Source organism: Molothrus ater, chromosome 12 (assembly GCF_012460135.2).
Source record: "Molothrus ater isolate BHLD 08-10-18 breed brown headed cowbird chromosome 12, BPBGC_Mater_1.1, whole genome shotgun sequence".
NCBI classification, from domain to species: domain Eukaryota; kingdom Metazoa; phylum Chordata; class Aves; order Passeriformes; family Icteridae; genus Molothrus; species Molothrus ater.
The window spans coordinates 13740013-13761639 of NC_050489.2; the positions used below are offsets into that span (position 1 = coordinate 13740013).

General features: G+C 53.6%; 2 protein-coding genes across 2 annotated transcripts; both read left to right on the top strand.

The window, feature by feature from the left end:
• Positions 1 to 400: 400 nt before the first annotated feature.
• CALB2 (calbindin 2) lies at positions 401 to 6699 on the top strand. Its single transcript, XM_036390558.2, has 11 exons — positions 401 to 534; positions 3590 to 3666; positions 3855 to 3944; positions 4044 to 4124; positions 4962 to 5018; positions 5123 to 5200; positions 5314 to 5369; positions 5575 to 5614; positions 5735 to 5788; positions 6015 to 6086; positions 6312 to 6699. The coding sequence occupies exons 1-11, from the start codon at positions 444 to 446 to the stop codon at positions 6426 to 6428; spliced, it is 813 nt and encodes a 270-aa protein (XP_036246451.1). The 5' UTR covers positions 401 to 443; the 3' UTR covers positions 6429 to 6699.
• Positions 6700 to 8024: 1325 nt separating this feature from the next.
• Positions 8025 to 21529, top strand: GOT2 (glutamic-oxaloacetic transaminase 2). Its single transcript, XM_036390339.2, has 10 exons — positions 8025 to 8137; positions 13417 to 13573; positions 14740 to 14868; positions 15211 to 15270; positions 15393 to 15554; positions 16001 to 16105; positions 16978 to 17128; positions 17779 to 17944; positions 18878 to 19028; positions 19510 to 21529. The coding sequence occupies exons 1-10, from the start codon at positions 8070 to 8072 to the stop codon at positions 19630 to 19632; spliced, it is 1272 nt and encodes a 423-aa protein (XP_036246232.1). The 5' UTR covers positions 8025 to 8069; the 3' UTR covers positions 19633 to 21529.
• The last annotated feature ends 98 nt before the right edge of the window (positions 21530 to 21627 follow it).

The window sequence follows — 21627 nt, forward strand, 5'->3', positions numbered from 1 at the left end:
CAGGGCAGGAGCAGATGTCATGGGACAGCAGTAGGTGACAGAGTAGGGTTAGGTGACAAGGCAGGGACAAGTGTCAGGGCAGGGGCTGCTGACTCCAGTGCCCAGTGCTGCTCCCAATGTCCCAGTATCCTGATGTCTCGGTATCCCAGTGTCCTGGTATTCCGGTGTCCTAATGTCCTGGTATGCCGATGTCCGGGTGTCTTGGTATCTCGGTATCCTGTTGTTCCAATGTTCTTGTATCCCGATGTTCTGGTGTCCTGATATCTCGATATCCCGCTGTCCCGCTGTCCGTGTGTCCCGCTGCCCCCCATGCCCGGCCGGTGTCCCGGGGCGGCGGCGCCCTCTGGCGGCGGCGGGCGGCGCGGCGGCGGTGGGTATAAAAGGCGGCTGCGGGCGGCGGCGGGATCGGGAGCGGCGGGATCGGGAGCGGGATCGGGAGCGGGATGGCCGGCCCGCAGCAGGCCCCGCACCTCCACCTGGCCGAGCTCACCGCCTCCCAGTTCCTCGACATCTGGCGGCACTTCGACGCGGACGGTCAGTCCCGGGGCGCGCGGGACACTTCGCTCCTCAAAAAACCGGCGGGGAGGGCAGCGGGCTGAGCATCCCTGGGGGAGCGGGGCTGAAGGGGGGGTGGTGAAGAGTCCCTGGACATCTCGGAGGAGAGGATAGAGCCTCCACCGCCTCAGCCCGGGGCTAACGGTGAGCCCCCGGGGTGATGGAGAGCCCCCGGGATGCAGAGACTCCAGGATGGAGAGTCTCCGGGGTGATGGAGAGTCTCCGCGGCGCAGCCCCGTCGGTTGAAGCTCCGGGGTCGGGGATGCAATCGATCCCCCAGGACCCTCCCGTCGGGAAAGGACGGGGAGCCCCAGAACTGGACCCCACTGGGAGCCTTCAGCCCATGGGACGCTGAGCCCGGGATATCCCGGTTCTCCTTGACACGTCCCCCGGGTGCCTTGAGAGCTGGGATTCGCTCGGGGCTGGTGTCACCTCTGGGGGCTGCTCTGGGCGTTTTGCCCTTCCCGGTGTGCCCAGTATCCACCCTCGGTCCCCTCCGTCTCCCTGCCTCGGCAGTGCCCCACACTTGGTACCTGGAAGGAGTGGGGCAGTGTGGCCACCAGATTGGCCCCAGGGCCACCCCCTTGCCAGGAGTGACAGAGCGGGTGTTCCACGCCTGGAGCAGGCTGAGGAACGGTCCCTCCACGTCTGGAGTGCTTGGTCTCTGCCTGCCTGCTCCCCAGCCTCCCCAAACCTCTCCCCGGGGATGCTAGCAAAAACTGTGTCCACTATGGGGATGCCACCTTCCCACGGAGTCACATCTGGGCAGGACATCCCGTTTCTACCACTGTCAGCCCCAAAAAGGGGGGGAAATGCAAAAAACAGCATTGTTTTGTGGGAAAACAGTTTCTTCCAGCGCTGCGGTGCCGTGAAGGAGGCTCAGCCTGCCGGGAACAGCAGCCCAGGGGAAAGCTCCTGCCCTTCACTGAGTCTCCTGCTCCTGCAGGGAGGTTTGGGGACCAAAAACCTCCTGGGAACTGCGTCATGTAACCTCCCCAGCTGCACTGCTGGAACTGGAGCTTAGCTTGCTCCTGGCTGCATTTTGGGGTCCCCCCCCGCAGCCTCACAGCATCGGGGACACAGACACAGGTCCCTGTCACTGCTGGCACTGGAGCAGCCACCAAGGGGCTGGGAAGGTGGCACTTCGGTGGGTGGGTGTCCAGCTGCCTCCCTGCAGTGTGTCCCACTGTGCCCTTGGATGTGCTCTGTCATCTCCAAAACACCGCGGCAGGCACGGCTCCAGCTTGGCCCACGGCCCCCAGGCAGGGCAAGGCTGCAGCACGGCAGGTGCCCAGGAGAGGAGGGACTCAGGCATCAGGAAAGAAGGTGGCCTTGACAAGGACAATGCTCAGCTGCACCAGGCAGGAGCTCCAACAGCCCTGGCTGCTTCCCTGTGCCAATGGAGGGACCTGGGGTTCATTCCGCACTGCATGGGATTACTTCACCCAAGCTCATCCCTGCATTTAAACCCCTTCAATGTGGCTTCCACACTTTGAGCCACCTCCCCTCAAGGCTTGTCATGCCCCAGAGATGTCCCCTTGGATGTCTTTGATGTCCTCACTTTACCAGCCCCAGCTGCCCCGAGGCTCCGAGGTGGAGCTGCATGGACTGGCTGTGGCTCTCCGGAGGGGATTTTCCATGACACTCCACATCCTGCTGCTCTGCGGACATGGATCAGACCTGTCCAAGCTGCTGCTTGGAGGAAACCGAGCTACTGGACACAGCTTTTCTTGGCCTTATTCTTTTTTCCCAGCTCAAAACTCCTGTTGATTTTTCTTTTTTCCCCAACTGAATTCAAAGCCACTCAGGGTTCTCCTGCACCCACAAAAGCAAAGCCCCTGGGAAGAGCAGTGGGAAGCCAAAGTACCTCAGTGGGTCACACCAGCACCCCAAGTATCACCCAAGCCCCTCATCCCCTCCTGGGAAGGATGCTGCTCATCCATGGGGATGTGGTCACCAAAGAGGAAGGTACCCTGGGATCTCCCCAGTGCTTTGAGCTGGGATGTGGATGGGCTATTCCCAGCTGCTGTGTTGCAGTGGGGAGCGGAGGCTGCTGGGGAGCCTGCAGGTGATAACGCCAAAGGTGTTGCAGAGCAGGGAGATGTGGTCCAAGCCTCCAGAAGCTGAAATGCAGAGCAGTCCTGGGGGAAATATTCACAAGCAAGAGCCCTGGCTATCCCTCAGCCAGGCACCTCAGGGGAATGGGCAACATCCCTCTGCTGTGGCCAGATGTTCTTGGAAGGGAGGATTTCTGGCTGGGAGGTGACACCTTGCCTGACAGCACCATGGAGCCAGTGTCTTCACTGCTGTCTCCAGCTGTGATGTGACCCTGCTGCTTCCAGGCACAGCAGCCACCCCTCAAAGCCACCAAGGGCCAACACTGTGGGACCCAAGTGTGGCTGAGCCCTGGCTGAGCCATCCAGCCATCGAGCATCCCACAGGCAGGGCAGGGCTATGGATACCTCGGGTTCCCAGGGAACCACATCTCAGCACAGATACTGGCAGTGAGAGGTGTGAGGTACACAGGACAGGGATCTTTTTGAGTTCCTGGCCATGCTGGAGATTGGCAGTGGGGTCAGCCCTTCCTGGAGCTGATCCTGTACCCAAGATGGGGGGGATGCTGTGCTGGGTGCCTTGCCTCTGCTCCCCATTTGCCCCTGTGGCCCCCACAGGGGGTTGAGAGGAGACATTCCTGCCTGGGAGATGCTTGCACAGGATGGGGTGCCTTTATTTAAGGCATCTGATTGAAGCATCAGATACAGAAAATGCAGCAAGATGAACAAAGTCCCCTGTGCCCCACAAATGAGTGCAAGTGACAAGTCCAGCACTGTGTGTCACCTGGGCAAATTTGGGCATCACCAGTAGTGTAACACCCAGCATCAACATTGGCTGGCATTTCCTTGCTGCCACAGTTGCCTTGGAGCCATGTCCTGGTGCAGAGGAACAAGTGCCCTGTCCCCTGGGAGCATCTGTCCCTCTCCTCCTGTGCTCTGACATTGTAAAAGTCCTACTCCATTTTTTTTTCCTCCCACAGGAAATGGCTACATTGAAGGTAAAGAGCTGGAAAATTTCTTCCAGGAGCTGGAAAGTGCAAGAAAGGGGGCGGGTGTGGTAAGAGCATCTTCTGGTTTTGCTCCCTCCTTCCCCTGTTCCCTTGTGCCCAAAGACTCACACTCATGTGAGCCCCACCTCCTTTGGGCACTCATGAGTGGGACTGGGACTCCTCTGGGAAGAAAGCAGGAGAAGATCAGCACAGGGAATGGGGGAAATGCTCCCATTCCCTCTCTCCTTGCTGGCAGGACTCAAAGAAGGACAATTTGGGTGACAAGATGAAGGAGTTTATGCACAAATATGACAAAAATGCAGATGGCAAAATCGAGATGGCAGAGGTGAGTGGTGCTGGACCTGACAAACCCCAGGTTGTTCATGCTCCACCCCCATGCTCATGTTTCCCCTCCACCATTCCACCATGCCTGTGTTTCCCACAGCTGGCCCAGATCCTGCCCACAGAGGAGAATTTTCTGCTGTGTTTCCGCCAGCATGTGGGCTCCAGTTCAGAGTTCATGGAGGTGAGTGGGACAGGCTGCCCTGGGGGATCCCCAGGGAATTCAATCCAGCTCCACCAAGGGAAAACAACTGGGAGCTTGAACTGCCCAAACCTCCCCTGGTCTCCCCAAAGCTCTTGGCAATAACTCAGCACTGAGAGGCAGTGCTGGTTTAGGGAAGAGCAGGAGTGTGGTGAGTTTTCCCAGTTCTCAGCACCCCTTGGATACTTCTCAAGGCAGTTGGGTGCCTCATCCCAGCCTCCAGGCAAGGTGAGCTGCAAGAATCTGGGGCTTTTTTGTAAACTTCCCCTCATGCTTGCTCTTAAGTGCCTAAGGGATGTGCCAAAGCCAACGCTGTTCTAGGCCACCCCACAACCTCACTGTGCCCTTGCATGGGGTGAACCTACACAGGTGGAAGAGAAATTGCAGATGGGAAATAAAACATAGCTGGGAGTGGAAAGGAATGTGCAGCATCCTGGAGAGGAAGGAGCTTGTACATGGAAACTGAATCCTGGGTGGAGGGGAAGGCTGAAAGAGGAGCACCTTGTGATATGGTGGGGGGGGGAGGGTAAGCGGACACTATTGTTTAATTGGGGGATGTAATTAAATATTATTAAATATTAAAGCCTAGTCTTGCATACTGACATGAGGATAAAGGTGCTTGAACTCTTGGTGTGGGCTGAACAAAAGCATCTAGCCCCAAGGGAGAGCAGATGATGCCAGTGGGAGCTGTGAGATGGTCCCATCTCCTTTAGGGGGGTGGGGGACACCCTCAGCAGGGATTTATGGGGACACACACACATGTCAGGGGGGAGTGGGGGACACGAGCCCCTGCAGAGGCTCATGGCAGTCCCTCCACAGGCTTGGCGCAGGTACGACACGGATCGCAGCGGCTACATCGAAGCCAATGAGCTCAAGGTGGGCTGTGGGCATAGGGTGGGCTGGGCTGGATCCCTGCCAGTGGGACATCCCTGCTGGGACAGCCAGGGATGGGGACAGCCAGCAAAACCCTCTCCTCCCAGGGCTTCTTGTCGGACCTGCTGAAGAAGGCAAACCGGCCCTACGACGAGCCCAAGCTGCAGGAGTACACACAGACCATTGTGAGTGGGACCTGGGGCACTGTGTCCCCACCAGGGGTGTCAGCACCCCAGGTGGGTGGCAGGCAGGGGAGGAGGAGGTGATGGGTGACAGGGTGCTGTTTGTATCCCCACAGCTGCGGATGTTTGACATGAATGGTGATGGGAAGCTGGGCCTCTCCGAGATGTCCCGGTAAGGTCACGGGCAGCAAGAAGGAAGAGCTGGGGAGGGAAAGACACCTGAAATGCCCATGTTTAGGAAGAATCTGCTCCAGCTTCCAGGGAAAACTGTTTTCCTCTTTAATTTACTCATGTTTCTGAGAAAAATATCACTGGCATTTAAGAAAATGCCTTTTTCTGGCTGCTTCCCCCTCTTCCCTGTCGTTCTTGTTTTTCAGACTTTTGCCTGTGCAAGAAAACTTTCTTCTGAAGTTTCAGGTAACATAATACTACTCCTACTGCTAATAATAACAAGAAAAACAACCCATTCCCATTGATTGTGCCTCCAACCCCTCTCTCATACCCTCCTACCTCTCTCATTCCCTTGTCACTTCCCAGGGAATGAAGCTGTCCTCAGATGAGTTCAATGCCATCTTTGCCTTCTACGACAAGGTAGGGAGCCAGCTCATGGGAAACTGCCCCAAACAAATGTAACCTGGCAAAAAATAACCCCAAATCATATGGTTTTGGTTGGGGCAATTCCCTGCTCTGGTTTGGGTTGGGAGAACTGGGTTTACCTCTGGCTGTGCTGGGAGAGGGTCTGGGGATGCCCATGTCCAAGGGGGAATTGCAGGGCTTGTGTCCTTCCTGCTGTTGATGTCCCTCCCACACTATCCAGGATGGAAATGGCTTCATTGATGAGAATGAGCTGGATGCACTTTTGAAAGACCTGTATGAGAAGAATAAGAAAGTAAGTGGGGGCAGAGCTTGGGTGCCACCCCCAGAGCCCCCCAGTTCCTTTTCCCATCTCCCAGCAGCATCTTTCCATGTCCATGTGGGACCAGGAGTGGTCTGAGTGGTGACCCTGAATCCTCATGGGAAGCTGCACTGGAACTGGGGGGAGTGTAATCTCAGCCTGGGGGTACTCCCCCAGGAGAAAGGGATGCCCATCCCCAGTGCCCCCCATGCCTTGCAGGAGATGAACATCCAGCAGCTCACCAACTACAGGAAGAGCATCATGAACCTCTCCGACGGGGGCAAGCTCTACCGCAAGGAACTGGAGATGGTGCTCTGCAATGAGCCCCCCATGTAGGACCCCCATATACACAGCCCACGCTCCTCCTCCCCGAAAACAAGCACAAAGGGGAGCCCCCATCACTGCAGAGCTCCCCCAGCATCTCTTGGGTTTGCTGTAGGTTGCTAAAATCCCATTTGGGGGGGAAAAACTTTTTTTTTTCCCATCTGCCTGGTTTGTTTAATATGATTTTTTTTTTCTTTGCGGGGGTGTTGTTTTCATTCCTTTGGTCTCTTGAGTTTTTATCATTTACCAAAGAACAGTTTACTAATAAATTCAAGTACTGCTAGACTGAAGCCCCTATTTCTCCATCCCATGGTGGGCTGCTGGGTGACAGGGAGGAGGGGGATATCACACTCTGATCTCACAGAAGACGTGGCTGCTGGATGGGATTTGGGAAAGCCCCTATGGAATGACGATCATTGGAAAATCCCTGGGGAGCAGAGTGCAGGCAAGCTGGGTGGGGACACTGTACCTCCCATTTATCCCTCCCATTCACCTCTCCCACACCCTGCCAAAGCCTCTGGGACATCCCAAGGGTTGTTTCCCCCACTCCCAGTTTTGGAACCCAGTCCCAGGGTGACAATGCTGGCGGAGTCCCCGTGCAACCTTTCCCATTCCTGCACTATCCAGTGCAGCCCAGCTGAGGCCTGTATGGCCCAGTATGGTGCAGGGCAGTCCCATCTGGACATGTGCAACCCAGTACAACCCTGTACAGCTCATTATGGCCCAGTAAAATCCCACACAGCTCAGTATGGCACAGAACAGCCCAGTATGGTACAGTGCAGTCCCATATGGCCCAGCACAGCCTCACATAGCCCAGCATGGCCCAGTACAGCCCTGTGTATCCCTCTGTGGGTCAATACATTTCTGTATGGACCAGTACCACACCATACAGACCTGTGTGATGTTGTACAGTCCTGTGTAGCTAAGCACAGCCCAGTACAGACCTTTACAGTTCCACATGGCCCTGTACACCCCAGAATGGCACAGGGCAACCAAGCACATCCAATACAGCCTAGTTATGGCCTAGTACAGTCCTGTACTGCTCTACATGACCAAGTACAGCACTGTGTATCCCTGTAGAGTCCCATAGAGTGTGTTACAATCCTGTATAGCTCACTGTGGCCCAAGACTGCCCTGTGTAGACTTGTATGGCTCCATATGGTGCAGTGCAGTCCTATACAGCTCAAGCACAGCGCTGTGTAGCCTAGTACAGTGCATTACCATACTGTATGTCCCAGTATGGCCAAGTATAGCCTGGTACAAGATGGTCCAGTACAGCCTAGTATGGCCCACCATGTCCTAGTTAAGGCTCCATATCCCAGTACAGCCTACTACAGCCCAGTAGTAGGACAGCCCAGTACAGCCAGTATTGTGTGGTACAGGATGGTCCAGCGCAGCCTAGCATGGCCCACATCCCAGTCGAGTCCTGCACATCCCAGCAATGCCCAGCACAGCCCAGCACAGCCCAGCGCCGCCAGGTACCGCCCAGCACCGCCCCGGACTGAGCGGCGCGGCTGCACTGACCCGAAGCGACCGCCAGGGGGCAGCGCGGGCGGTGCCCCGGCGTGGCGGCGCATGCGCGGGGCGGGGCGCTCGGCCGGCGCCCGTGGTGTGAAGTGCCCGCCCGCCGCTGCCACCACTGCTGCTGCCGCCATGGCGCTCCTGCACAGCCGCCGGCTCCTCGCCGCTCCGCGCCTCGCCGCCGCCGCCTCCCGCGCCAGGTGAGGGCTGAGAGGTGGCTCAGCCCCTAGGGCCGCCCGCCGGTGTCGGCGGAGGGGTTTTCCCGCGGCTGAGCCCCGCTCCGAGGTGGCGGTGGGGGGAGGCTGCGGGAAGCAGGGTCCCCCCGTGCGGCCCGCGGCTGACGATGCGCTGGGGATGGGGGTTGCCGGGGGGACGGACCGCGCTCCGATTGGCTGGGGAGGGGGGTCCTCGCGCTCTGATTGGCTGCGGCCCAGCCCGGCGCCCCTCGCCTGCCCTTGAGGCGCCGCCGTGGAGGGCGCGTCGGCACCGGGGAGTCCCGAGAAACGGGGCCGGGGGAGCCTGTGCTTTAACGATGGGCTGGGGACACCCCGTGCCGTGACCGATGGGCTGGGGACACCCTGTGCCGTGAGTGATTGGCTGGGGTACTGGTAGTGATGTACATTGTGCTTCGGGGCACGGATGATGTGGTCGGTGAGAGGCTGGACGTGCCCAGGCCATGTGCGCTCGCAGCGCAGAAACCAACAGTGTCCTGGGCTGCATCGCCGGCAGTGTAGGCATCAGGTAAAGGGAGGGGATGCTGCCCCTCTGGTCTCCTCTGCTGAGACCCCACCTGCAGCACTGCATCTACTTTTGGGGCCCCAGCACAAGAAGGACATCGACCTGTTCGAGCAAGTCCAGAGGAGGCCACAAAGATGATTAGGGGAATGGAGCTCCATTTCTATGGGGAAAGGCTGAGTGAAAGAGCTGGGGTTATTCAACCTGGAAGAGAGAAGGCTTCGGGGTGACCTAATTGTGGCCTTCCAGTATCTAAAGGGGCTACAAAAGAGCTAGAAAGGGACTTTTGACAAGGGTATGGAGTGTCAGGACAAGGGGGAAAGGGTTTAAATTGACAGAGGGCAGGGTTAGATTAGATACTAGGAACAAATTCTTCCCTGTGAGAGTGATGAAGCCCTGGCACAGGTTGTCCAGAGAAACTGCCTGTTGCATCCCTGGAAGTGTTCAAGGCTAGGCTGGACAGAGCTTGGAGCATCCTGGTCTAGTGGAAAGTGCCCCTGTCTATGGCAGGGGTTTGGACAATACAATATTTCAGGTCTCTTCCAACCCAAACCATTCTAGGATTCTGTGTGCTGTAAAATGGGGCTGAGGTGGTGCTGTCTGCCTGCCCTGTTTAGTGGGACCAAAGGGACTCCAGTGACCCCATGATCCATGAAATGGGGTCGGAGTAGTGCTGGCTGTGCTAATGCTGTGCTCTCAGGGGTACAAACCCTGGCAGGAGCAGGGTGGGAGTGACTGTTTCTGTGAGGACCAGTCCTGCACTGGCAACTCTGGATTCTGCTGTCTCTGGTCAGCAGAGGTTTGGATAGAAGGATGCTGGAGCTGTGTGAAAAGCCCCAAACATCCAAGTTTCCATAAAGTACAGCTGACCTGAGAGCCATGGGGCTGGGAACATCACTGAAACTAGGTGGCCAAGAAGCAGAGTGTGCAGAAAGATCTGGATGAGGCCTTGCTGCTCTCCAGAACCCTTTGACTCCTGGCCCTCACTAGTGAGGAAGTCTCTAAGAAACAGCTTCCAGCCTACATCAGAGCAGGAATGCAGTGGTTTGTTTTAAATCTCTATTCCAGCAGTTGCTACTGCTTCTAAGCCAGCCTTGTGGCTCTTCTCAGCAGGGACAGAAGAGCAGCTGTCTAGAACTTGTGTTTTGTGCCCATGGACTATAGTAGGCCTGTGAAAGGTATGGAGCCTGCTGGCATAAGCTTTGCTTTTCTCAAGCTTGTTGTACAGCAAAGTGTAAATTACCAAATTGCATTGAGGTCACCCAAGAGAGGTTGTTAAGTTTGTAAAGAGCCTCTGTGCAGCCCCCTCTTTCCGTTCAGGAATAGCGGCTTATTGTGCAACAAGGGAAGCCAAGCACTGATTAGCAGTTTCTGTTTCCTTATCTTCAGCAATGCAATGTGGTGCTCCAGCTGCTATCATTAATCTGTGCTGGGAATGCTCTTTCTGAAAGCAGAACAGAGGTTAAGAGATATAAAATGGTTAAAACAGCTCTGTTGACACACAAATGCTAATTAGGACGATAACTCAGTCTGCTGCTCTGAGGTATCACAAGACAGCTATTTAAATACTTTTCTTGGTGGAAAGCTTATCCGAAGCTCACTGGGGCAAGGAATTTGTAGGCTTGAAAGATCCTGTAGTAGCCAGCAGCCTGCTAGCATTGTTCATGTGTAAATATTTGCTTTAGATGTGGTTTACGTACAGCCTTTGGCCCCTCTGGCCCCTTGCTCTGCTCTGTCTTGCAGAACTGCTGTGGGAGCTTTGGCAAAGCTTCTGAAATCTGGGATCTTATGTAGCTGTACCTCAGGGAATGTGGGCTGGCCTCTCCGCTATGGAAACCTTCACTGGGCTTGTAAATGCTTGCTCTCCAGGCTTGGCTTGAGTCCTTAAGCACTTCTTAGGTCTGTGCACTTGAGGCATAAGTTCCACATATATTTTTGAAAAATGTGCAAATTTATGCAATTCCTGGTGCATTTTTCCACCTTCTCTGTCCCACTGCACTTGCAGTTGTGCATTAAACCAGCTCAGAAGACCAGCATGGCTGAAGAGTACAGAGACTATTTGGAGCTCTGATGAGCATCTAAACCATGACTGGGCCTTCTGTGTGGAAGTCCTGTAGCTGGAGAATGTGCTTCCTTTGGCTTACATTGAGTATCCCTCAGGTAGTTCAACCCCAGCTCAAGTTTACTTCTGGTTAGTTTTCTGCACTGAATACCTCTGGCCTGGCAGAGATGTGCAGTTTATAGCTTTGACCTTTATTCAAGTCCAATGTTCTTTTAATTCTCAAAATGAAATACAAGGCAGTGCAGGGACAACAGTAAGGGGGCGTAGCAGTGTTTTAAGGTTTGTGGCCTTGGACCCCTAGTAGTTCTCTTTTTCCCAAACCTCTTTGGGAAAGCTTTGCCTCTGTGATCTCTTTGGTATCCTGATGTGTTTGGACAACTCAGCCTAGGCTTTTTCTCCTGTGTCCCTGCAAGCTCACCTCCCTGGAAACACCAGAGGAGTTTTGTTTCACCTGGAAACCTTCATGCTGAGAACAGGAAAATAAGTCCTAAACCTACCAGTCGGTGCCTTAAGCCAACACAAAAACCGGCTCAGAACAAAGGTACTTAACTCTCTGGAGTGCTGCAGCTTAGGTAAATGCCTGCAGGATCAGCATTAATTGCAGTATGTTAGAGCTCAGTGACCTGCCTAAGCCTTAGCAGGATCAGAACCTAAATACCCCAAACACTGTAAGCTGCTTGGGGAAAAGCCCAGCAGAAAGAAGGTGCTGTCACCATCTCCAAAGTAGCAGCTCTTTAAAATAGATGGCCAGACTTCTGCAGCCCTTGATACCAAAATAATCCTAAACCAGGTAAACTGAAGAAAGCCACACTACTGCACATTGTTTCTCTCTTTCCCTGCCTCTCCATTGCCAGGAACACATTGGGAGGGGTTTGTCCAAAGCTGCCTGAACCCGCAGCAGGAGTTTGCCCTGACAGTCCCCTTGACGTGTCCTGCTCAGGTTGGTTCCCCAGGTCACTCCCTCCACACTGGCTGCAGCCCCTGTCCCTCTCTGGAGGGTGTGTGTTGCTGGCATCTCTGACTCATCCTCCTTTCCAAGCTAATCGTATACTTAAGAGGTAATTAAGACTAGTTGGTGGTCTAAAAAACTCTTGTGATGTTAAGCACATCTTCCATTTTTAAACTACCTGAGGTAGCTCTACCTCTTCCTCAAAGCCTGTCAGAAGGAGTAACAGGCTTTTTTTAAAATTTGGAAATAGTGTACAGAGGGTTATCTGAAGTTAGTCTGAAGAGGGCAAATGATTGAGGCTCCATGAGATGCAGTCTACATACATAGGAGTGTGCAAAATTTTCCTGTAGTAAGGAAACTTGGCTTAAATGGACCTAAAACAGGGACAGAGTGGAGAGGAAAGATGATTGTGTGAGTTCTGCTGATCAGTGAGATCTTCCTTAACCTTCATGGCCCTGCTGCCCACAGACCTGTGTCTGCCTGCAGAGTCTGCACTACACATTCAGCAGGAGGTCTGGCTGGCCCTGGGCTGGCTCCAGGCTGCCTGCATTGCCTGGGGCACGGACCAGCCCCAGGACAGCATTCCCAAGTTGGGAAAGGATCTTATTATCAGATGACATAGCCTTTCCTGGGCTGCAAAGCATAGTAAAGCTGATATGGCTCTCTGTCTGTGTGTTTCTCCTTCAGCTATCAAGGCTTGACTTCTCTCCTCCAGGAGATAAACCCAATCTACTTTGTATTGCCCCCTTTGTTCCCCACTGAGCTGGGGGACCTGTGTGGTGAGTCAGGAAGCTCAGAGCTGCATGCAGTGCCTTCAGGAGGGGGCTGTGACAGCCAAATCCCTCTGCCAGGCAGGTTAAAAAACACCACACTGCTGCTCCTGCACTGTCTGCAGGCCTGCAAAGCCTGGACATGGGACAGAGCAGAGACTCTGGCCAAAGGAAATAACAGGTTTCTTTTTATAGCATGGTCGGCTCTGCCCTTGACATTAAGAGAGCCTCTCCATCTTCAGGGTGTGCTGCCAGCCGGGCAGAAGCAGGTGGCTCCTTGTTTTGGGGAAACACAAAGCTCCTCCTGATGCAGGGAGGTTTTGTGCTTGACAGCAGGGGAAGGGTCTTCACATGAGAGCTTGTCATTGTCACATGGGGAACAAACTGTCTTCTATGATTTCCTGGAAAACAGCATTTGTCTACAACACCAGGGGAGGCAGAGTTTGTTGGGCAAAGAGTGGAAATACCTTTATTTTGTCAGCCAGTGCTGGGAGAAAAACAAATTGTTTTTCATGTACTACAGCCTTTCCAGGAGTTTGGAAGAGACTCCATATTCATGCTTTTGTGCAATTGCCTGGGTCTGGCCAAGGTTCCCTGGAGGGGAATGACCTGTGCAATCCCACATGCAGGCTCTGGGCACTTGTCCAGAGCATGGGAGTTCAAGGCTCCAGTTTCCTGGGCTCTGTGTGGTGTTAGTACATAAGGCAAACAGGAGCATTTCAACATGCTAATGACTGAGAGGGAGTCAGTTATCTTCAGCTACAATGAACTGAGGCTCTTTGCCCATTCTCTAATATACAATGTGACTTAAATTGTTTGGTTTGGTTTTTTGGATAATTCTCTGAACACTATTTGTACCTTTTTCAGTGGTTTAAAGACAAGATTTCCCTTGTGGGTTTCTGTTGGTGCACATCTCTGCCCAGTTCTCAAGCCTCATGCTTAGCTTCTTGTTTCTCCCTTTAGCTCATGGTGGTCCCATGTGGAGATGGGTCCCCCCGACCCCATCCTGGGGGTGACAGAAGCTTACAAGCGTGACACCAACTCCAAGAAGATGAACCTGGGAGTGGGGGCATATCGGGATGACAACGGGAAGCCCTATGTCCTGAACTGTGTTCGCAAGGTGAGCTGGCTGCTGGGCAGGGCCAGATCCAGGTGCCAGATACCCTGAGGGAGTCAGGGAAGGGGAAGGTCACGAAGCAAGTTTTGTCTGTTGATCCTTAAAATAAGCTCTGTCTCTAACAGAGCAGGACAGTATTCCTGGATGTCCCCTTAGCAGGACTAATGCTTTTGAGAATGACAGAGCCATTAAGTAGTACAGGACAGAACAAAAAGTACATGTCCCTGTTCCCATTCAGGTAACTCTAACTTGTTATTGACTTCTGTGAGCCCTGCAATCCACCTGTTCTCTGAACTTCAAGGTGTTTCTTGAGCAGGCTGATGTTCTTCAGGGCACCCCACAAGGGAGGAAGGAGCTGACATTGGCCCCTTAGTGGATTAGTCTTAGAAATTCTGCTGAGCTGATACTACCAGTTTCTCCATAAGCCAGTCTAAAACTCCAGCCCAGGGTGTGGACATTGCCCTTGAAGGGATTATGGGGTCTTTCAGGGCTGTAGGGGTAGAAATACGCTGTTAAATAGCTGGCAGCTGACACATGCATTGATTGGCTGCACTGACAGGGAGGGTGCAGGGAGAGTGCCTTTTCCATGTGTCTCATCAGTGTGGGGTTTAAAGCCATACCTTGCCCTCCCTCTGTCTGTGCAGCTGGGTCACAACCAGGGAGCCTGGATTGTGTCACAGGGACAGTTTCCTGGTGGTATGTGAATGCTGCCAGGGTCTGTGCCACTTCCAGCATGACAAGGCCCTACAAAATGTTTGCTACTCTACCTGGTTTGGGGATGTATCCTATGTAAAGATGATATCTGCCTCTCAGTAACACTCAAGTCTTGCTTTCCTGCAGGACTATTCCTGCTTGGGGAAAGAAGTGTGTGTGTCCTTGTGCAGCAGCATTGACTTGTAATGGGCTGGAAGTGGTGCTCTCTTCTGGTGCCAGGTTTCCTTAGCTCCACGGTACCAACACTGTCACCCACTGTGGGCTCTGGTGGCTGCGGGGTTTTATCTGAAATGTTTACTGCTGCCCCTTGCTTGGAATGAGCTCCACAGAGAAACTCCTGTAAACCAACCTTTGCCCCCTTCGAGCAAGCAAATGTGCAGAGGAGTGACCTTCAGCTGTCCATCATTGTCTCCATGGTGATGCCTTCCTCACTGAGCCTGTGCCCTCCCTTCCAGGCGGAGGCCATGATAGCATCCAAGAAGATGGATAAGGAGTACTTGCCCATCGGGGGACTGGCGGATTTCACCCGGGCATCCGCAGAACTGGCTCTGGGAGAAAACAGTGAGGCTTTCAAGAGCGGCCGGGTAAGGAGGGGCAGGGAGGACACACGGTTTGTGTGTGGGTGCTCAGCAAATGCGGAAGAACTGGTGGGGTATCAATGATTCTGAGTTGTGAGCTGCCTGGCCCCAAGGATCACTGCTTCCTCTGAAGGCTGGGGTGAAACAGCCCTGTCCAAGGAGGGGATTTAACCTTGCCAGGGGGCCCAACTCCCTGCCCTGGAGTTGGAGATAGATGCTGACCCCTCTTGTCCCTCCAGCCCCTTATCCCTGTTTGGGTGTGCTGCTGCCAGTGCTGACACAGTGACCAGCGCTCTCCCTGTAACACAACATGGCTACTCAGACTCATATTTTTTTCTTTTCTTGCAGTATGTTACTGTGCAGGGTATTTCTGGGACTGGATCTCTGCGAATCGGAGCCAACTTTTTGGTGAGTGCCTGGCCAGGAGTGGAAGGAAAGAACATATTTTGACCAGAGCTGAATTTTTACAGTTTTCTAACTGCCTGTATGTATACAACCTGTTTGAACACTCCTGTCTTTCTATTGACCAGCAACGATTCTTCAAAGCCAGCCGTGATGTGTATCTACCCAAACCATCCTGGGGCAATCACACTCCCATTTTCCGTGATGCTGGCATGCAGCTTCAGGCTTATCGCTACTATGACCCCAAGACGTGCAGCCTTGACTTCTCTGGAGCCATGGATGACATTTCTGTGAGTTGCCTTCCATGCCTGGAAGAAGGGAGGTCATGTGGGGAAATGGGTGGTGATATTACTTTACCCTATATGTGATCGTGCTGCATGAAGCTGTGTCAGGAGAGGTTTAGGCTGGATATTAGGAAAAGATTTTTCACCCAGATGGTGGTTGGGCACTCAAACGGGGTCCCAAGGGAAGTTGTCATAGCACCAAGTCTGCCAGGGTTCAAGGAGTGTTTGAACAATTCAGCCACATAGTGTGGTGCTCAGAGTTGTCCTGTGCAGGGCCAAGGAGGTGGACTCCTTATGGATCCATTCCAGCTCAGAATATTCTGTCATTTTATATTGCCTGAAGGCATTAAATCAAGGCTAGAAGCCTCACAGAGCTCATCTAAGCTGTCTCATCTGCTGAGGAGAATGCTCAGATAGCACTGATGATTCATTCTCTATAACATCTTCCTTAGAAAATTCCAGAGAAGAGCATCATCCTCTTACATGCTTGTGCTCACAACCCCACTGGGGTGGATCCCCGGCAGGAGCAATGGAAGGAGTTGGCAGCTACAGTGAAGGTAAGCAGTGTCCCAGGGGTACTGTGCCATTCCTGGGCAAACCACATCTCTGGCCTTTCATGGGTAGCACCTGGTCTTCGCTTTGCTAAAGGTTATTCCCTTCCCTGAAGCCAGGATGGGTGTCATGTTCTTCACAGGAGCCAGCCAAATGTACCCAGACAGCTTCTAGCTGACCATTGGGCTTTCTGCTGGCACCTTCCCAGGAAGCTGGAGTAGGGAGACCTGAAAGGAGAGCAGCTGGGTTGAAAGCATGAGCTGTGATTGCTGGAGCAGAGAACCCAGTGCTGGTGTATTAAAAATGCTGGAAGATCTCTCACATGCCTGGTGTCTCCTTGCAAGCTTCCGCTGCAAATAGAAAGGGAGAGGTTCTACCTTCTCCTCCTTCCTGCTGCTCCATCAAGCCTGTAGCCAGTGAAATTTGGCTTGGAGATACCTGGCCTTAGTAGGATCCTGAGAACTGGTAGAATTGGTGATCTCTGTGGCCTACAGAAGAGTAGATCTAAGGGGCAGTGTATCTGGGGTATCTGCCTAGCTGACTAGAGAGTTGCCAGGTGATTTTCCTGAAAACTGATAATACAGACTACATGAAGTAGACTATCTTATTACTGTTGAATTAACTTCTGCTTCCTGGGCAGACTTGCACATCCCATAAATGCCCTGCAGGATCTTTAGCTGCTGTTTTGATGTGTGCTGGGTAGCTGCAGGTTTTGGGCTGCTTTCCCTGTGGTGAATGGAGGGGAATGGCTCTCTTTCTGGAGGAGAATCTCTGCAGGTGGACAGACTGCTGTCTGCATGGCTTTTCTCAGCCTGCTGCCCTGCTTCTTGGAGGGTTGCTCAGCTTCTGTGACACTCTCTTCCATCTTTGCTGGCAGAAACGAAACCTCCTCGTGTACTTTGACATGGCCTACCAGGGCTTTGCCAGTGGGGACATCAACCGGGATGCCTGGGCTGTGCGGTATTTCATCGAGCAGGGCATCAACATCGTCCTGTCACAGTCCTTCGCTAAGAACATGGGGCTGTATGGTGAGTGGGGCACGTGACAAGGAGATCATTTCATCCAGGCTGCTGGTGGGATCCCAGTACCTCCAAGGTTTAGCAGCCAGTGTCTTCCTGCTGCCTGTGTTCATCCTGCAGTACTGGGCAGGATAACCCATTAGGAGCTGGTGGAGACCCTTCTAGAGAACAGGGATACCCTACAGCTGTGTGGTGTTGGGTGCCACAGTATAAGAAGGATATAAAGCTTTCAGAGAGTGTCCAAAGGAGACTACAAAGATGGTGAATGGTCTAAAAGAGAAGCCATACAAGGAGCAGCTGAGGACACTTGCCTTGCTCAGCCTGGAGAAGAGAAGACTGAGGGCAGAGCTCATCATGGGCATCAGCTTCCTCTCAAGGGGCAGCATCTGCTCTCTGTGACCAATGACAGGACCCAAGGGACATAAAAGTGTGTCAGGGAGGATTTAGGCTGGATATTCGGGAGAGGTTCTTAACCTAAAGGGTGATTGGGTATTGGAACAGGCTCCTTAGGGAAGTGGTCATAGCCTGACAGAGCTTAAGGAGTGTTCGGACAATGCTGTCAGACACAGGAATTGTGGGATTCTTGGGGTTGTTCTGTGCAGGGCCAAAAACTGGACTCAGTGATCCTTCCAACTCTAGATATTCTGTGATTCTCTTAGGAGAGCGTGCGGGTGCCTTCACAGTGATCTGCAGTGATCCAGATGAAGCCAAGAGGGTCGAATCCCAGCTGAAGATCCTCATCCGCCCCATGTATTCCAACCCACCTGTGAACGGAGCCCGCATTGCCTCTATGATCCTGAACACCCCTGACCTACGGAAGGAGTGGTAAGAAGAACTCTGTAATGCTCATGACATTGAGATCTCTTTGTGCAGCCCTGTGCTGTGCTTACTGTGTGCTGCTGTCACAGGCAGCTCTTAGCTTCAGCAACAGTCAGAACCATGTTTACTCTGGAGAAATCCCTGCTTATGTCCTGGCATCAGCTGGTGTCAGTTTAACCTGACACAAACAGGTTTTCGTTGTGTTGCTGAGGAAGAAAACTCTGTGTAAAGGAGGGGATAAAGCTCCTGAAGGATTGAGGGCTGCAGGAGCTGCCTATCCAAGGAGCATAAAATTCTGAGGCGGTGTAGCCATGTAGTGTGTCTCATGTGGGGGAAGTGGAAGCATAAGCCCCCTGGGAATGAGACCCAGGAATGTAACCCTCATGCCCTAAGCCTGATTCCTGGCTGTGCTGTGCTGTTTTCCCAGCCTCTTGGTGCCGGGTCCCTCCCAGCAGCTGGCCTGGCAGAACAAAGGTTGGCAGTGTGCTGTGGCCTCGCTGGGGGCTGTGTTCTTTTGGCAGCCTGACACTTGTGCCTCATCCAGGGCCCAGGAGAGACATTTCCTAGCTGTGCTGCTTTGGAGCAGGGCCTGTTTGCCAATGCTACCCCTGCACTCTTGGTTTATCTGTAGATAGTATTTTATCTGGGTTTGAGTAGTGCTGCCATGAGGCATCCTACTGACCTGTGGCTTTCAGATGTGAGAAATGTCTATATTCTGGTAGTCATGTCCAACAGCAATGGAATAAATAAAAAGAGGTCACCTTCTGGTATCAGGAGAATGAAGCAGCTCCCCCAGCTGGAGCTACATCTTCATGCTCATCTGCATCTGTCTATGGGACCCCTCCAGGTGGAGAGGTTGATTTTCAATAGCTGGGGTGGGGAGAGCAGCATTGGTGTGTTCTAGCCCTGCTCTGAATGGTTGCTGGGTTGGCTCCTCAGGCTCACAGAGGTGAAGGGCATGGCTGACCGGATCATCAGCATGAGGACTCAGCTGGTGTCCAACCTCAAGAAAGAGGGATCCTCCCACAACTGGCAACACATCACTGACCAGATCGGCATGTTCTGCTTCACAGGGCTGAAGCCTGAGCAGGTAAATGCAATTCCAGTGGTCTCTAAGTGTCATTTGTAGTCTTTGTCAGTAAGTTTTTGACTGCAGATGCCAAAATGAGCCCTTGTAAGTGCTTCTTCTCAGAAGGAACATCCTCCAAGCCCTAAGCACTGGCACATCATGGGGACCCGGTCTTGCTCTGTTCCCTGCTGTACTTGGGGAAGTTGAAAGTAAATGTAGCTGTCATGTCTATCAAAGCAAGCAGTCACTGGGTGCTGCTCTGAAGTGACCTTAAAGGTCAGCTCAAGCAAGGTTACTCTTCCAGCTGAACATCTGCAGTGTTGCTGCTTGGCCTGAGAGCTGAGCAGCATCTCTCTTGGTGCACAGGGTACTCTGCAGGTAGTGGGATGCCCTGTCTGCTGGCAGCCAGTTTGCTTTGAGTTTCAGCAAGCTGGGTAAATTTGCACTTTGCTGATACAGCAGGGATTGGCCTGCAGTTTGAACTTTGCTCTTTTCACCCCAGGTGGAGCGGCTGATCAAGGAGTTCTCAGTGTACATGACAAAGGACGGACGCATCTCTGTGGCGGGAGTTACGTCAGGCAACGTGGGTTACCTGGCTCATGCCATCCATCAAGTCACAAAGTAAAGACAAAGGGGTGCCCTGGAGCTGGTGGCTTTCCCTTCCTCACCAGTCGAAGATGAGGAGGGAAAAGAAACAAGCAGAATACTTCAACCACAGCACTTGAAGCCGCTGCTGAATGTATCTTGTAGATGAGTTGTAGAAGCCTTGTCAAATCCACCCTGTGTTGTGGAGCAGGGACACAATTGCTGGCTCCTGCTCGTCACAGCCGTTCTTCCCGGCTGTCCATCCTTTCTCCATCATCCCCAGCACCTGTCTATGCTGGAGGAAGCAAATGCTTAGCAATGCCCTCCTACCAGTGTAGGCACCAAAGGCTTCTCCACACACATTTCTCCATGAGAAGGCTTTGTGAGGCTTTTGGCTGCTGGCCCAAGCAGAAGCAGGCAGGGAGCTGGGTGGGCTGAGTTGGAGGGCTGCTCTGGTGTGCTCCTCCAAGCTCCTCAGCCAGTCCCTGCTGCCAGCAGGCTCCGTCCTCCATCATCCCAGCCTGGGGCTGGGCAGCACCAAAGCTGTCCTCTGACAAACAGCTCTGAGGACTTCTCACTACCAAACTCTGCTCCATCGTTGGCTTCGCTCTTTCCATCTGGGACTCTCCTTTCAGGTGTAATTCACAGTGGCATCAGTGCGTGGGGCAGACCAGTGTCCCTCTTTTCAACCTGTCTCACTTTCATACCTGGAGGTGAAACAATTTCTCACCCCCCCGCCTCTGCTCCCCAATAACAATCTCCTCTGAAAACTGCTCTCTGGTGGTCTCTGCCCTGCCCCATTCCTGTCCTAAGCCCAGCAGTCCAGCCCTGTACCTCCAGCAGTCTTCCCTGCAGTATTTGTTGCGTGTCCCAAAGCTGTAAGCCAAGAGGCTGGCCCTGCAGTATGCCCCTCATGCGGAGGTGTGGGGCATCCCTCTCCCCTCTGTTCAACCACACATATGGTGACACCAGAAAACAGAGATCTTGAGAGAAATCTGAGAGCTGATGACTCAAACACCATTCTGTCCTTCTAAGCCTAGTGTCCCTAAGGTCCTGTGACTTACTGGACTCTGATTTTTAATCCAAATAAACTGGTGCATGGCTATGTTGAGCTGGGGACTTCATCCAGTCATTGTGCAGCTGGATCCTGTCCCTTCCATGCACCAAACATTCCCACTCAGGGCCATGCTAGCACAGGGCATCTTACATGACCAGTGAAACCCTCATCTCCTGAGAATCCCATGTAGAGAGGCAGTTCCCACTGATGGGCCCCAGGAGCACAGTGTGTGTGAACTGAGGTTGTCCAGGTGTGAGCTAGTGGCACGGAGCTGAAACTGAAGCCTATGGTGTTGAACGTAGGTGTTGCTGGCGAGAGGACAAATTCCCAAAAGCTGTCTGCCTTGGGACATGGGTCCATATTTGGCCACTGCCCTACGATGGAGTGGAGCCTCCCTAGGCGGAGCTGGAGGCATTACCTCTTAAGTCTGTGAGCTGTCTCCATCCACAGGCACCTCTTCCTTCTGCAGCCATACCAGGGTATTTAGCAGGGCAGTCCTCATTTCCCATTCCTGCCCAGGGCAGCTGTGTGCCCTCTGGAGCTGGGACAGGTCCAGTCTGGTGCACCTGTCCAGGTCTAGTGCACGTTGTTGCCAGACTTGCTGGAAGGCTGGATCCTCCCGCCGCTCCCTGACATAAGGTTTCCGCTCCCACGCCGCTTGTTTACTGGCCCGTTGCCCACAGCCGCCGCTTGCTGTCCTTTGTGCAATAAACCGCTTTCCATGCCGCACACGCCGTAGGTGCTGCCCCACGGCGCCGTGGGTTCCTGTGCTGTGGTCCCCGGTTCTGCGTGGCTCTGGAGCTGCCGCCTCCTGCCCTCTTACCCTCGTGGGGCCGTTCTTCTGCTCGTTCTCTGTACAATAAAAGCACCCTGGAGCACAGCCCTGTCTCTCGCCCTCTCCTTGCCGCGGGTCCCCGCCGGCCCAGCCTCTGGGAAGGGCTACCCGAAGGGCGATGTTTCCCCATCGGATGTTCCCCC